The 15,369-nt window shown below is 48.6% G+C and overlaps 1 protein-coding gene across 2 annotated transcripts in view; it reads right to left on the bottom strand.

The window, feature by feature from the left end:
* The window catches only part of CDH3 (cadherin 3), a 45,507-nt gene extending 30,515 nt beyond the window's left edge, over positions 1 to 14,992 (bottom strand). For both annotated transcript variants that reach the window (XM_036835087.1, XM_036835088.1), the window contains exons 1-2: positions 14,852 to 14,992; positions 14,523 to 14,643 (exon numbers count right to left, since the gene is read on the bottom strand). In XM_036835087.1, coding sequence (XP_036690982.1) covers positions 14,523 to 14,643; positions 14,852 to 14,911 — 181 coding nt within the window. In that variant the 5' untranslated portion in view covers positions 14,912 to 14,992. The remainder of the gene's footprint in view (positions 1 to 14,522; positions 14,644 to 14,851) is intronic.
* Positions 14,993 to 15,369: the final 377 nt, after the last annotated feature.

Raw genomic sequence — 15,369 nt, 5'->3', positions numbered from 1 at the left:
CTGACAATCATAAAATATTAATATCTTTATACTCGTTAGAAGAAGGGGGGGTGGTGGAGCCTTGGCACCAGGAAGGCAGACTAGCTCTCCCCAGAACCAATGACTTTCCAGGCCAAAGAAGCCCAAGAGGGACTTCCCTGGTGGTGCAGTGGTTAAGAGTCCGCCTGCCAGTGCAGGGGACGTAGGTTCGATCCCTGGTATGGGAAGATCCCACGTGCCGCAGAGCAACTAAGCCCATGCGCCACAACTACTGAGCCTGCGCTCTAGAGCCCGCATGCCACAACTACTGAGCCCATGAGCCACAACTACTGAAGCCCGCATGCCTAGAGCCCGTGCTCCGCAACAAGAGAAGCCACCGCAATGAGAAGCCTGCGCACCGCAACGAAGAGTAGCCCCCACTTGCTGCAACTAGGGAAAGCCTGCGCGCAGCAACGAAGACCCAACACAGCCATAAATAAATAAATAAATAAGTTTATTAAAAAAAAAAAAAGAAGTCCAAGGTGGTGGAGGGTGAGCAGAATCTGATCTGAGGAGACTAATGGGCAGCGGCTGCAAGGCATGCGAGCGGGGGGGTGGAGGGGGGACATGGGGAGCCCGCGAGGCATGCTAGGACCCCAAGGGGCTATCCCGTGGCATGCCGGGAGATAAAGCACCCCACGTGTCCTGCCACAGCCGTTTGTCGCCCTCAGAGGAGCCAGACTGATTCCCTAAAGCAGAGAGCAGTGCAAGTGGACCTGCCTCCCTGGGTGTTCGTGATGATCCGTCACCACAAGATCACCACCTTGGGGGATGCTAGGAAGTCAAGCACGGTGCTGGAGCTGAAGCGCTTGGTGAAAGGCATTCTTAAGTGGCCACCGGCGGCGCAAGGAGCAGCTTTACACAGATGACAGCTCCTGGACAACAGCATGACCTTGGGGGAGTGTGGCTACGCCTGGCAGACGCCTCCATCTATACACCATTCACCCTGGACCTGGATCTTCCTGCAGATGGCGCCGATGGGGCACTTGAGGCCCTCAGCCTGTAGCCCTTCTCTGATCCACTGAAGTCGAATATGAAGCTGGATTGTCAGGAATGCCAGGCAGGAGGGCGAGCTGTGGGGCAATGAAGCAATGGGACTCGGGCCCTCTCCTTCAGATCAGATATCTTCAAGGAAGACTTGATTACGGAAATGGACCTGGAAGATCTATTAAAAATGTTCATTTGAAATGACTAAAGTCCTTTATGGGTGGTGGACCTCCATTCTGCTTATCTTCCAGTTTTTCCATAGTAAACATGTATTTGATTTGCAATCAGAATGAGACGTTGTGATTTTTCCCCCCTCTGACTAGTATATGGCAACCCCATGTTGTTAAGGAGAAAGCAATTCTTTCTAGGGGAGTTTTGCCTCTCTGCAGAAAGCTCTTTGGAAAGATCTCCATTACTCAGGTTCTTCCTCACGCTTGGGAGCTGGGTCCTCCCTTATAATCCCCAGAGAGAAACCCAAGCTGAGCTATACTTCACAGCACTCTGGGAGTTCCAAACATGGCTGACTCAAAGCTCAGTGTTAGGTGCTGTCAATGATTCCCACCCTCAAGAATGAGAGCAGAGATCCCAGCGATCAACCTGGGACCTCTGGGATACCAATTAAGGGTCTGGTGGGTTAAACTGCTGCACATTGGCCCGGCAGCTTTGGGCAAGTCGCTTCATATTTAAGCTGTTAACAGTAAGCACTCAACAAATATAAGCCCTTGGTAATTTCCAGTATCTAAAAATGGGAACACACACACACACACACACACACACACACACACACACACACACACCCAGGCTCTTGTTAGGGCCAAATAAGATGTATTGCGCTTTTTAAAGCACAATTAAGTATTCAAAACCAGGGACGGTAATTTAAAAAGCAAAACAAAAGAACAAGAAGGTAAAGGTCATTCAGAATCCTGAGGTAAGCAGAAAATTAAGGAAAAAAAAAAAAAAAGGATCAACTTCCATTGAGACAAGCATTGGAAGTTAATTTCAAAATGCCATGCTTTCAGGAATTCCCTGGCAGTCCAGTGGTTAGGACTTGGCACTTTCACTGCCAAGGCCCAGGTTCAACCCCTGGTCAGGGAACTAAGATCCCTGCAACCTGTGGGGCCAAAGGGGGGGTGGAATGCCATGCTTTCATTCACATTTCACTAGTTTGTTCCTTCTTTCAGATCCTCTCTAAAAGAGATATATTCACCTCTTCACAGTGACCTTCATGATATCACAGAGCAACAGTTCCCAAATCCAACTGATAAAATCACCTGGAGAACTTTAAAAAAAACCCAGATTCCCTGCTTCCAGCCCACCCATCACTTCTACTGAGTCAGTTTCTGGAGGTGGATTTAGGGAAGACAGTTTATCGTTTGTTTGTTTGTTTTTTAATAAATTTATTTATTTATTTGTTTTTTGGCTGCGTTGGGTCTTTTTTTAAAGGGAATGCTATTTATTTATTTATTTATTTATGGCTGTGTTGGGTCTTCATTTCCATGCGAGGGCTTCCTCTAGTTGCGGCAAGTGGGGGGGCCACTCTTCATCGCGGCGCACGGGCCTCTCACTATCGCGGCCTCTCTTGTTGCGAAGCACAGGCTCCAGACGCGCAGGCTCAGTAATTGTGGCTCACGGGCCCAGTCGCTCCGCGGCATGTGGGATCTTCCCAGACCAGGGCTCGAACCCGTGTCCCCTGCATTGGCAGGCAGACTCTCAACCACTGCGCCACCAGGGAAGCCCTCCGGCTGCGTTGGGTCTTCATTGCTGTGCGCGGGTTTTCTCGAGTTGCGGCGAGCGGGGGCTACTCTTCGTTGCGGTGTGCGGACTTCTCATTGTCGTGGCTTCTCTTGCTGCAGAGCAGGGGCTCTAGGCGCGCGGGCTTCAGTAGTTGTGGCTCACGGGCTCTAGAGCGCAGGCTCGGTAGTTGTGGCGCACAGGCTTAGTTGCTCCGCGGCATGTGGGATCTTCCCGGACCAGGGCTCGAACCTGTGTCCCCTGCGTTGGCAGGCGGATTCTTAACCACTGCGCCACCAGGGAAGCCCAGTTTATTGGTTTTTTTTTTTTTTTTTTTTTAAAGGGATAAGTACATTTTTTATTTATTTATTTATTATTTATTTTTGGCTGTGTTGGGTCTTCGTTTCTGTGCGAGGGCTTTCTCTAGTTGTGGCAAGCGGGGGCCACTCTTCATCGCGGTGCGCGGGCCTCTCACTATCGCGGCCTCTCTTGTTGCAGAGCACAGGCTCCAGACGCGCAGGCTCAGTAATTGTGGCTCACGGGCCTAGTTGCTCCGCGGCATGTGGGATCTTCCCAGACCAGGGCTCGAACCCGTGTCCCCTGCATTGGCAGGCAGATTCTCAACCACTGCGCCACCAGGGAAGCCCTATTGGTTTTTTAAAGTTTGTGGTTCTCACCTTTATTTCTTGTAAGCAGGTAAACTGGTATGGATTTTTGAGGGCACTTCAGAATATGTATTAAAATTTCAAATGTCCAGATTCTTCCTCTGACCACCACATATATCTGTCTTTTCAATATCTCCCCCTGGATGCTTTAAAGGCATAATCCATAATCTTAAAATCATGTCAAAAGCAAATTCATGATCTTCTTTACTCTTGCCCTAAATATGGTCCTTTTCCAGTGTATCTCCCAGGGAATAGTACATCAATGCACTCAGCTACACAAATCCAAAATCTGGGCCTCAGAAGCAGCCCAGAGGCTGTGTCTAGAGTACCCGGACTCAAATTTTGGTTCCAGTGACAGACTTTGGGCAAGTATGTTTCCATACCTAGAAGATGGGAATGATGCTAGTAATACCTGCCTCAGTTAAATGAGTTAATATTTAGCACAGTGCCTAGTGTACTGTTATCTAGCATCCTATTCCTTGACCATTTCTCCCTCAGACTCCCCTTCACAGTCAATCACCAAGACTCATGCCTCTCCATCTCTACCTCCCCAACCTTAGTACTTACTACATCATTTTTAGCCTAAATGAGTACAAAATTCTCCATTTTAAAAAAAGGATCTTTTAAAAACGCAACAGATACATTTGAGAAAATAAGATCACTTCCTTGTTTGAAACTCATCAATGATGTGCCATTGTTCTCAGGATAAAACCCAAAATCTATAATGTGCCCAATCCTTATCTCCATTGTCTAGCCACAATGGTCCTCTTCTTAAGTGCATCATAACCCCTTACCACAGGGCCTTTGCGCACGCTGCTTCTTCTGCCTAGAACAGTGTCTCCCTACATTCCCATTCCAATTCTAATTGCCTATCTCCCTTACTAGTCTCTATAATGCCCAAAGGCAGAGACTGTGTTAGAATCTGCTTATCACTATATCCTAACACCTAGCACGGTGCCTGATACAAAGTAGGCATTCAATAATTGTTGAATGAACTATGAAAGTCCTTTGACCCAGCAATTTTTCTTCTAGGAATACAGTCTAAAGATGTAAGTATACAAACTAGTCTAGCTGTAACACCACTGCTATTATCACTACCACTAACACCTGACATTTATTTATTTACTACATGCTTTTTCATACCCTAACTCATTTAATCCTCACTACAGCCTATGAGATCCCCATTATTACCCCTATTTTACAGATGAGGAAACTGAAGCATAGAGGTTAAGCAAATTTACCCAACCCTTACAGCTAGTAAGTAGACAAACAGATTTAACCCAGGCACAGTGGCTCTGGAACTCCAGCTCAGACACTCTATACATTATAATACAGTTATATTTTATGCAAACTTCAATTGTCAAAATTTGAAATGGTGCTGTAAATATTAAAGTCTCATTTTGTATGGAGTTTGAAGAAATGCAAATCTCCCAAATTAAGAAAAAGTGTAAAAAGTCACATTATTTCAATACAAGAGAGACTAGGGCTTCCCTGGTGGTGCAGTGGTTAAGAATCCACCTGCCAATGCAGAGGACACGGGTTCGAGTCCTGGTCCAGGAAGATCCTACATGCCACAGAGCACCTAAGCCTGTGCACCACAACTACTGAAAGCCCAAGTACCTAGGGCCCGGGCTTCACAACGAGAAGCCATGGCAATGAGAGGCCCACATACCGCAACGAAGAGTAGCCCCTGCTCGCCGCAACTAGAGATAGCCTGCGTGCAGCAACAAAGACCCAACACAGCCAAAAATAAATAATAATAAACAAAATAAATATTTAAAAAATCTTAAAAAAAATACAAGGGAGACCAGTGAGTTGTAAGCATCCAATTCCCTTATTCCACACACATACACTTCACATATGTTCATAAGAGGACATAAGTCTTGAATCATAGGAGTTATGAATTATTTGAGGTTTTCAAGGATAAATCTTTTACATCGATGCAACCACCCTGTGCAAGACTGTTTATTGCAGCAATATTTGGGTTTAAGAAAAAACTCATAAGCCCCTCTTGGAAACTAAGATCAGAAATGAGTATTCTCTTTAAGAATGGAAATCAACTTTTATTCATCAAAATGCTTGCTAACTAGATTTTGAAAACTAAAGAGAAACTTGAGAAAAAATGCATTTCGCTTTGACTGAATGGCACACTCTCAAGCTTTCAACACCCAAGGAAAATAATGCAAGTGCTAATACATTTGATAGTGCACTTCTGAGTTATGCAATTTAAATTAAAAAAATTTTTGATTTCAAATACTTTTGAAACATTCAGATAACTAAACCTTAAAACAATGGTTAGTGTGAAAACTAATGATTTTTAAATGGTACAGTAACCTTATTAAGCTTACCTCAAAACCTGTCTTGAAGGTATTGTTCAAACATAAAAATTTAATTTAACTGAATGGGGTTAAGAGGAACAATTCATTCAATCATCTTTCTACAGCAGTCTTTCCTAATAAGGTGATTCCTGACAGATTTCTAAAAATTCAAACACTTCACAATTTTTACGTTAACTCCTCCCCACTTCCACATCTGTAAAAGATAAAAATAGGGGGTTAGCTAATAAATCATGGTATATCTACCATGTAGAAGACTATGGAGCTGTTAAAAGCAAGATAGATGTGTACTTACCAGTCTGGAAAGATGCCTGTGATTCAGTAAGTTAAAAAAAGTAAGTTGTACGATAACGTTTGTTAAGTATGACATAGTCCAATCCTTGTTTTAATAATTCCTGTGTGCATACATAAGTTCTTTGTCAAGAAAAAGGTCTACAACAGATGTAGAGAACACACGTATGGACACCAAGTGAGGAAAGTGGTGGTGGGGTGGTGGTGGTGGTGGGATGAATTGGGAGATTGGGATTGACATGTATACACTGATGTGTATAAAATGGATAACTAATAAGAACCTGCTGTATAAAAAAATAAATAACATTAAATTCAAAAATTTAAAAAAAAAGAAAAAGGTCTACAAGAATTCACATTAAACTATTAACTGTGCTTACCCTACCGGAGCAGAACTGAGGAAGAGAGGACTTTCACGTGTTTATTTCTGATTTGCTTCTGTTGAGACGCAATGGAGTTCAATGGTTAAAGCTCAGGCAGCTTAGATTTGAATCCAAGCTCTGCTATTTATTATTTGCATGATCTTGGGCAAGTTACTTAACCTCTCTGGCCTCAGATTCCTCATCCATAAAATGGGGATAGTAATAGTACCTACTTCAAGGGATGTTATGGTGATTAAACAAGGTAATACACGTAAAATGCTAAGAGCTGTACCTGTCACATAGTACATGCTATTATTTTATTGAAAAACATTGTTTTTACAGTGAATAGATATTCACGTATTAATGTGAAATCCCAACCAACGAGCCCAACTCTACACAAACTATATAAAATAGTATATATGAAAGAGGGTGTGATAGAAATAAAAAGCTCCCTAGGCAATCCTGATAGTCAGCCAAGCTTGCAAACTACTGACTCAAAGGCAGGGGTAAACCAGTTGGAGTGTGGCTGCGTTCCAGTTGGGGAACACAGGAGAATTCTGGAAGCAGTAAAAGACCATAAAAGACAAGAAAATGGCAGGTCTTGAAGCCCTGGTGGGAAGCCCTGGCTGAAGCTGACTCCACAAGGAGAGGGAAGGGTGTGGGCCTGGCATCTTGTTCTGGCTTGTGTGTGGGGAGCCCACAAGTACCTGTCTTTTCTCTCTGCCTGAAGCTACAAGATGGGGCTCGTGAGAAGGCAGGCAGCCTTAAGCAAGACACCCAGGTGAGTAGCTGAGCCCTCCAGCCCTGCTCTCTGTCTGACCAACCAGCAGTCCACCTCCTCACGTCCAGGGCCACGGAGGCACTTCCCACACAGCGGAGTTAGAGCATCAAGGCCGAGGAGCTGGGACCAGAGTAACTTGCCTCAGGCCTAGAACCCCGTTTTCCCTTGCCTGTGCCCAGATGTACACCATCAGGCCTGTCCTCACTGCTGGCTTTGACAAGAATCTGAAGAACTTCCGAGTGAACCTGGACTTGAGGGTGGGAGAGAGTGGGGTTGCCAATGTGGGGGGAGGAATCTTCTTAGAAAAGCACACATACACACAATTAATTCCCAGGGAGCAAAGACTTCTTAAAGTTAATGTGAGGCCCTGAAGTCGGACCCCCTGGGCAAGATCAACCTACTATTAGTCTCCAACACAGGTCTGAGGCTTGGTAAGAGAGATGTAATTTCGAACTAATCTTATGTGCTCTTGAACAAGCAAAAGTGGGGTAACTGAGATTGAGGAGGAAGAAGAAAGCCTGGGGTCGTGCCTCCCCAGCCCCATCTTGCCCCTGAGATACCTCAGAGTCCTGAGGGAGAACAGCTCTCTCCTCCTTCTTGGGTTCTGTGTAGCTCAGAGAGGCTCTCATGAGGGGGAAGCAGGCACCAGCCCTCCCACCTCCTGGCGGTGTGGCCCTGCCTCCGAGCCCTCTCCTCAGATGTCAGCGACAGAGCCAGAGCTACGAGCTCAAAGGTGGGGTAAAGGGAGGAAGGAAAGTGTTCATTCGGCTTTCCTTCCCAGGATAAGGCATTTTGGTTCGCTGAGCAAGCAGCAGGACCCCCGTACCCCGAAGTCCATCGGGACTGTGGCAGCTGCAGCCTGGAGGGGATTTTGTCACCTTGAGGAATTTGCAGGCTACTGATGCTCTAGGTAAGCCACAACCACATGGGTGCCCAGATTTGGCTGGGTGAGGAGGAGGGGGCAGAGCGTATCAAGCTCCTCCACTCAGAGCAGGGCTGGGGGAGGTCCTCAATGCTGGGAGGAGGGGGTGGGGTGAGGAGAGGAAGAAGATGAACAGCCAGAAGCAGATTCTCTGCTGAGACTGACAGTGAGAGCACTGTCAGCTATTGGGCCTGGTATCTGAACCCTCCCTGTTCCCCTACATCCTAAAAGGGAGGCTGGGGTCCTGGAAAGACGTGTCCCCTCCTCCTCCCCTCCCCCATCACTCCAGATCTTGGTGATTAACAGAGGCCAGTGGAGGGAACAGCAATTCAAAAGTCTTGGGTCAGATGTTAACTATTTCCAATCTTCCTCAGCTTGGCTGAGGCCAGAGGACTCACAACTCTGACTCCCAAATGGTTAGTACCTTTCAAGTAGGAGTCCAACCTGGTTCAAGCCCTAACTCCACAATTTACGACCTGGGTGAACTTGGATAAGTTACAAAGTTACAAGCCTAGGTTTCCTATCCAGTGAAATGGGGCCAATTCCACTCCCCTCATGGGGCTTTTAGGAGGATTAAAGGGGCTTATTACATAAAGTACATAGTGTAGTTTCTGGAACTCAGTAAGCTCTCCAGTAAATGGTATTATTAAATGTGTTTGTTTCATTTTGTTTGAAAGCCCTTCCTTGCTGCCCCTGCTGCCTGGTAATGCCAGGTTAAATGAAACCAGGGGGAATATTCAACTGCGGCTGACCACGTCATCCTTGGGTCTGGGAAAAGTCGGGAGTCGAGGAGGGATGGTGGATGTGGGCCCAGGGTCCTGGATCCAGAGGAGACTTCAGAGACAGTGGCCTGCATGAGGGCACAACTGGAACGTCAGCCACATCTCCTGCCTTTCCCAAACACCACGCTGCCTCTGTTCTGGAGTGAGGGAAGTTCCGCGCTGGACTGGACCCTGCCTACTTCCCTTCTGTTGCTCCCCACCTCACACTCCATGGTCCAGCCAAACTAAACATACTTAAGCTCCTGGACCCCATATGCTGTTCCCTTGGCAGGAACACTCCCTGCCACCTCTCATGTCCCAACCCCTTCCCCGGCCTCTGGCTTGGACATCACTTCTGCCAGGTGCCCCCCACCTCCCAGAACATGTCAGCAGCCCTTCCTGTGTGACTCTATATTTTTCCTCCCACTTGATTACATGCATATATTACTTATTTTGTCCATCTCCCTCCACTAGCAGGTGAATGGCCCACAAAGCCTGGGTTTTGTGCATGTTTTGCTCACTAATGTATCCCTGGCACCTAGAACAGTACCTGACACTTGGGAGGTGCTCAATAGATATTTGCTGAATGAAGGATTCACTAGTAAAATTGCCTGGTGACTGATTTGCTTCCTCCTGTGGTCAGGGAGCTCACTGAGGTTAAGGAGCTGTGGGCCTTGCTTGCTTCTCAACTTCAAGCTCCCAGTAGGTACTCAGACGTTTGTTGGCTGAATGACCAGTCAGCTTGGCCTTGAGTCTCAGACACCTCACTACCTCTATAATGAGGGAGGAGCTGCATTCGACCACCTTGGCCATACGAGGCTGCTGCCGCCCACCCACACACCGGCCAGGATGAAAAATCTCCACCCATGAAGAAGTTCTCACCGTAGAAATTCAGGGCCCTTTCCAGATCCCCTTTCTACTTTGGGGAAAGTAACAAGCATTAGCTTAAGGACAAATAAAGGGAAGGACTTCTCCCCCCAAACAAAGGACGTGACCAAGTACCTAATAAAAAATTGCTGTCTCTTAGCACAGGGCCAGGTGGGAAGCAAGAAGCCAGAAGGGACGGGTCTGGTAAGGAGACTGTTGGGAGAGGGGGATGTGAGAGTCCAGAAGAGACTCAGCTGCTTCAAGACACAGAAAAGCTGACTTCTCAGTACTCGGCCACAGTACTGAGACCCCCAGGTAATCCTCAGTTAACCCAGCAATTACGCTCCCAGGGATGTACCTAACTGATCTGCCTATGCAGTTTCCCTTGCACAATGGTGTTCAGGGCAGCACTAGCTGTAATAGCCAAAAAAATGGAAACTCCTCAAACGCCCATCAACAGCCGAAGTGTGGATGGTCACATGATGGAAACTACAGAATGACAATCAACCACAACTACATCCAGAACTGTGCAAGAATCTCACAATGTGCAGTGAAAGAAGCCAGATCCAAGAGGATATTCTGTATGATTCTTTTACATAAAGTTCAAATATAGGCAAATCAATCCATGGTATTTGAAGTCCAGATAGTGGTTTTCTTGGGGAAGGGTAAAGATGGGGAGGGAAGTGGCATTTGAGGTGCTGATAATGCTGTTTCTTGATATTTGTGCTAGGTACATGGGTGTTTTAAGTGTGTGATGTTCATCGAGCTGTATGTACACTTATCATCTGGACACTTTCTTCCACATATGCTATTCTTCAATAACAGTGGTTCTTTGCATGGAGATCATTCAGCCTCAGGACCGAAGCCTCCACTGATTTGGGGAGACAGGCCCTTCTGTCCCTCCTCCTCCTCCATCATCCTCCAAATGCTTTGCAGAGCTATCGTTTCCTAGAGACTCATTGCTCATGGTAAGCCATGCTTTCCTCACACAGCAGGGAGGTGAGGGCACCCTGCATGGGTAACCTAGGAACGGAGTGCCATGTGAGGAGATGAGAAGAGAGACTAGAGGTTTGAGACCTGCTCCCCAGACACCAGCTAACAGTGATGTACGTCGGGCTTTGGCAACCAACCCTACTCGGCTGCTGAGCCAGGAAGGCAGCTGGGTGGGCTGGAAGCCCCAGTTCCCAAATATTCATTCCACAGAGGCAGATTTATTGGGCACCATGGACTCCCCCTGGCCTTACTGCTGACTGCCCCAGTGACCTCACACCAAGTTTCTTACCCTCATTTTACAGCTGAGGGGGAGTTACCACCACCTGCGCGGCAAGGCTCTTATAAGCATAAAAAGTAACTAATATTAGACAGTCAGCTCCACCAGGGCAGGGTCTTAGTTTTGTTCATTGTTTTAGCCGCCATTCTAGAATAGTGCCTGACACATGCAGATGCTAAATATATGTTTACTGAAAAAATAAAATGTAAATAGAGGGCATAGCCCGGAATGGGAGCTCCAAAACAAAAGGCAATTTTTACATGAGTTGAAATAAGCAAAACCATCTTGAAGTTAACTCCTGCTCAGTCAGATTTATTACTGAACTTTGAAGTTTTCTACCAAAGCTAATGAGGGTTAGCTTTAATCTTACCCAAACGCTGACTAAGGGTGAGTTGAACCTGCGGAGGGGGCCATAATGAAGTACTGGATTTCTTTTACTGTAATTAAGCTGCTTCTCTCAACTGTTCTCCATGAAGGATGCATAGAACACTTTAGGTCACTCACTTTAATCACTGCACTAATACCACGAAAGCTCCTTCCTCCCACCTCTCCTTTGTCTTTGCTCCTAGACCACACTTGAAGGCAGACCCCAGACTGTGGGGTTGGGGTGGGGGAACATTCCTGCTCTACCTCCTTCCAGATTAACCTCTCACTCTTGGTCTAGGCAAGCCTGGCTTCACCTGACCCAAGCCCCCATCACTAGGACACTTAAAGAGACTGTATTCAAGCTGGTTTCCTCTGCAGGAATGTTTCTGGAAAACCCTAGGATGAAAAGGAATAAATGACTAAGCGCTCTTGGGGCAGGGGGTTGCTACTGGTGGGATTTGGTGCTCCAACATTCCACTTCTTCATTTCATCCACCTCCTACTTTTTGGTGGTAAAAAAAATGTCAGGGAACTTGGGAGTCAGAAACTTCCATTCAAGTCCCATCTGGTCACTGCAGAGATGACTTTGGGGAAGCCACAACCACTGAGGTTTCATCTGTAAAATGGTCAGAACTTCACAAGATTGTCATAGTTCACACAAGTACCTACTGGGACCTATTAAGCACCAGGTCCTGGGCATAAACCTAGAGGTAAAAGTCATGTCTGTGACCCTCAAGGGAGCTCACGAGTTTAGCCTAGGGAATTGAATCCATTAAGCTGTTCCTGTGTTTCTCCACCTCTAAAACCTCCAGCAGGGCTGGGCTACAGGGTTTCTGAAGTCTCAACTCTGGGATTAAGAGCTCAAGTTGTTTAAATGTACAGCACCAGCTTCAAGAGAATGGCAGGAGGATAAAGCAAGCTCAGAGTTGTGCAAATGCTTTGAAGAGGAAAGTGCACATACAAACAAGGTGTTAATTATATCAGATAATTTCTTTGAGCTCAACTTCATGGACACCTGTGAAATTCATAACCCAGGGGCGAACAACAAGGGCAACTGTTCCTTAGCTATAGGGAAACTGTTGTCTGCTTGGCCAAACTTGAGAGTTTGTATGTACCCTCAGGACAACCCTTTCAACATGGCTGGATCCAGGCTGGGGTTCCTGTGTATGGAGGATAGGGAGCTGGGGTGGAGGTAGAAAAGAGGTCAGCTGCTGAAGACTAAGGGGAGAAATACCACTATTTTTTGCCGGGGAGTCCCAATTTATTGGGACAAATTGGGCTCAGAAACTTGCTTTTATTTAAAAAGAAGGCAGCATCCCATTTCACAGGAAGACTGCTCTAAGAACTCGGCATGTTGCAGGGAGCTGCACTCAAGGTTAGCCAAGCACATTAACCCACCTTTTGTTTTATAACCTAGGTGCACTCCTGGCATGAACCCACCATTTTCACAACCATAAACCAGACATCCGAGAAAGCAGAATTTTCTCAAAAGGTTTAAAATGCCTGACGTCACCGAGAAGCACTTGCCAACCGGACTGTGAAATCGAAAACCTGATCACTGCTTCCCCCCAAGAACCTCAAGCTTAGTGAAGTGACAGTTAATCTGATATTTCTTGCTTCAGTAAGAAAGATAAGGCACAGACAACACTCAGAGCCATAGCCTGCTCTCCCAGACTGTAGTCGGAAAACTTGACAATGAGGGGGAGGGTGTACAGATTTGGCAGAAGTCTGGTTAGCAATAAAGCTTCCTCAGGGAGCCTGAATTGGATTTGGGGCCCTGCCCAAGTTAACATTTTTACAGGTTGGCTGAGTTGCAGTTTGTTAGCCAGTCAGTAATAAACCCAAGTGCAAGAATTTAAAGTTTATGAGGCATGGCCTCTTAATGCCTCTCCTCAGCTCCCTACAGCCAAGAGTTTAAGGAGCTTGGCCTAGCCTGGGTGTTAATTGTTTTGTCAATATGCAGAGTTATTTGGGGGGAAAAGAAGAAATAAAGGCTTCTACAGAACTCAAGGCCCCCTCTCCTCTTTTGGAGAAACAAAGGAGAGCCATTCTGTCCCCTAGGCAGCTCACCCGCACATTCAAGCTGCGGGAATTTGTACCTGGGGTGAGGGGTATGCTGATGGGGGCATTAGAAAAATGCTAGGTGGCATAGGTTTTTAAATTGCTTTGAAATTTTTAAACTTTAGATCCCCTACCCAGAAAAATGCATACAAGTTCTTAAACAATTTCACAGGTTAAGGACCCTCTGGAAGCCCACCCAAGGATCCTGGGATACACCTCTGTTTAAGAACTTGGGTTTGATCCGGTGGAGGAACCCGCCCTGTCCTGGATGAAGGGAAAGAGCCCCCATCAGCCGTCAGCTGCCTGGATCTCATAACACACTGGTTCTGAGCACCAAAGTAAACCCCACCCCCTCAAGTTTTTAAACCGTAGAAGAAACTGTGAGATCAAAAATGTGCTTTGATCCCCCACCCACAGCCCCTACAGCTCAAGACCTTCTGGCTCCTGGACGCCCACTCCCTCAAGGGCCCTAACATTTCAGTCCCAGTACACTGGGGGTCGGGGGGTGTCCCCAGTGCGTGATGGCCCCAGTCCAGGTGTGCCAGGCCCAGTTTTCAGGCAGGCTGCAGGGGCGCGGGCCCTCCGGGAAGGGCAGGGTTAAGAGTGCATTCCAGCTGCCGGGCAAGAAGGGGGGCGGGGGAAGGGAGCGCGAAGAAGAGAAACAGACCTGGTCTGTCAGTCGGAGACACAAAGCACGGTACACAAAGGGGGCCCGAGAGGGGCGAAGGGGGCTGCCCGGGGCACGGCTCATCCCCACACCTGTGCGGGGGTTGGGGGAGGAATGTGGAAGGCGCATTCCTCCGCTGGGGCCCCAGGGGAGAGCTTCCCACGTCCGGGCTGGGTGAGCGGCTCAGCCGCCCCGCACCCCGAAGGAGGGGGTCCAGGTCAGCCGCCGCAGAGGGGCAAGGAGGGGCTGGACGTCAGAGGGCGCTAGGCTCTCCGGCCTTTCTCTCCATACGCCCACCCCCATTCCAGCCCCGGGGATGCTTTCTGCGCGTCCCCCACACCTGAGGAGGCGCCAGGAGTCCCCCCGCCGCAGCCCGGACACCCCCAGCGCAGACCCCGCCTCGAAGTTCCGACCGGCGGGCCCCCGTGGGGGGAGTCTTACCATTCCCCCGCGCCCGGCCCGGCTCCAGCTCCGCGCCTCGAGCCTCCAAGGTCACTTCAGCTTCCCCGAAGCCTGCCCGGCACGGCTCGGAGGCCGCGCGCGGCAGCCAGTAAACCTGCGCCTAAGGGAAGAGGGGTAAAGAGGGAGGCTGGGTCACAGGCGTGCCCGGCCCTGCATACCCATCCCGGGGAGTCCTCTCAGGCTTTCCCGGACAACCTTGGCTCCAGGCAGCCCAGTCCGGCTCTCTCCCCGACGCCACCGCCGCGTGCGGACCCCGCCCGCCCTCTGAGGAACGTCCCGGCAGGGGTCAGGGCAAGGCAATGGAGTACCTGGAGTAGGAGGAAGAAGCGGAGGAGGAGGGACTCGAGAGGCCCACTAGGGAGCCCCATGGCTGGAGAGAGAGGGGTAAAAGCTGCCGCGACGTCGGGCTAGTGCTCCGCTAAGCTCAGCGCGTCCCTTTGAGAACCGCGGCTGGCGGGAGCCAGCGGGGAGGGGGGGGGGGGCCAGGTGAGCGCAGGTAGGTGCTGATTGGTCCAGCGCCGCAAGGTCCCGCCTCCTCGCAGGTGGGGCCGGGGCTGGCGCTCTGGAGGCACCCCGAAGCCCGCCCCCCCCCCCACTGTCCTCTCCCGCGCCCCTCCTGCGTTCTCTCGGGTTTTCTGGAGTTGCCCCCGGCAGAGACCCAGGCCCTGTCTCGCAGATTCTGGGTTCGAGGGGAAAAAAAAGGCAACCCACTCTCCGCCGCACAGGAAGAAAATTGTTTCTGTGCCTTGTGGAAAAGAAAGTGGAGATGCATCTGAACCCGACTGGAAACAGGCGCCCCATTCATGCTCCCCCGAGGCTCTCTGTT

This window comes from Balaenoptera musculus, chromosome 19 (assembly GCF_009873245.2).
Source record: "Balaenoptera musculus isolate JJ_BM4_2016_0621 chromosome 19, mBalMus1.pri.v3, whole genome shotgun sequence".
NCBI classification, from domain to species: Eukaryota; Metazoa; Chordata; class Mammalia; order Artiodactyla; family Balaenopteridae; genus Balaenoptera; species Balaenoptera musculus.
This window is presented reverse-complemented; position numbering and strand designations above follow the sequence as displayed.